At 65.1% G+C, this 424-nt stretch overlaps 1 protein-coding gene across 1 annotated transcript in view; it reads right to left on the reverse strand.

The window, feature by feature from the left end:
* Positions 1-424, reverse strand: part of CSNK1G2 (casein kinase 1, gamma 2) — a 24,783-nt gene that overhangs the window by 1,468 nt on the left and 22,891 nt on the right. Inside the window, exons 8-9 of the mRNA XM_010844535.1 lie at positions 301-385; positions 53-201 (exon numbers count right to left, since the gene is read on the reverse strand). Of these exons, the coding sequence (XP_010842837.1) occupies positions 53-201; positions 301-385 (234 nt within the window). The remainder of the gene's footprint in view (positions 1-52; positions 202-300; positions 386-424) is intronic.

Raw genomic sequence — 424 nt, forward strand, 5'->3', positions numbered from 1 at the left:
ACTCTCACCTGCCAGGGGCCCCTCCCGTGCCAGCCCCCCTCCCTCCACGTACCAGGGGCTTCCCGGCCCAGTCGTACTCGTAGTCAAACACGAAGCCGCTGCGGTCAAAGAGATCGGTGAAGAGCTTGCGCAGGTAGTCGTAGTCCGGCTTCTCGAAGAAGTCTAGGCGCCGCACATAGCGCAGATAGGTGGCCATCTCCTCTGCAGACACCAACAGGGATAGTGGAGGCCCGGGGCGGGGGCACTGGGCAGGGGTCTGCAGAGCAAGGGGGCGGGGGTACGTGGGGAGACGATTCTCACCTGGGAAGCTCTCACAAAGCACCTCGATGGGAGTGGCCCGCTTGGTGTCCCCGATCTTCTGGTAGCGTTCCTTGAGCGTGTCGGCCTGCGGGGGAGTGCAGTCAGCACCTTGGCCCCCCCGCCC

This window comes from Bison bison, unplaced genomic scaffold (assembly GCF_000754665.1).
Source record: "Bison bison bison isolate TAMUID 2011002044 unplaced genomic scaffold, Bison_UMD1.0 scf7180017864203, whole genome shotgun sequence".
NCBI lineage: Eukaryota > Metazoa > Chordata > Mammalia > Artiodactyla > Bovidae > Bison > Bison bison.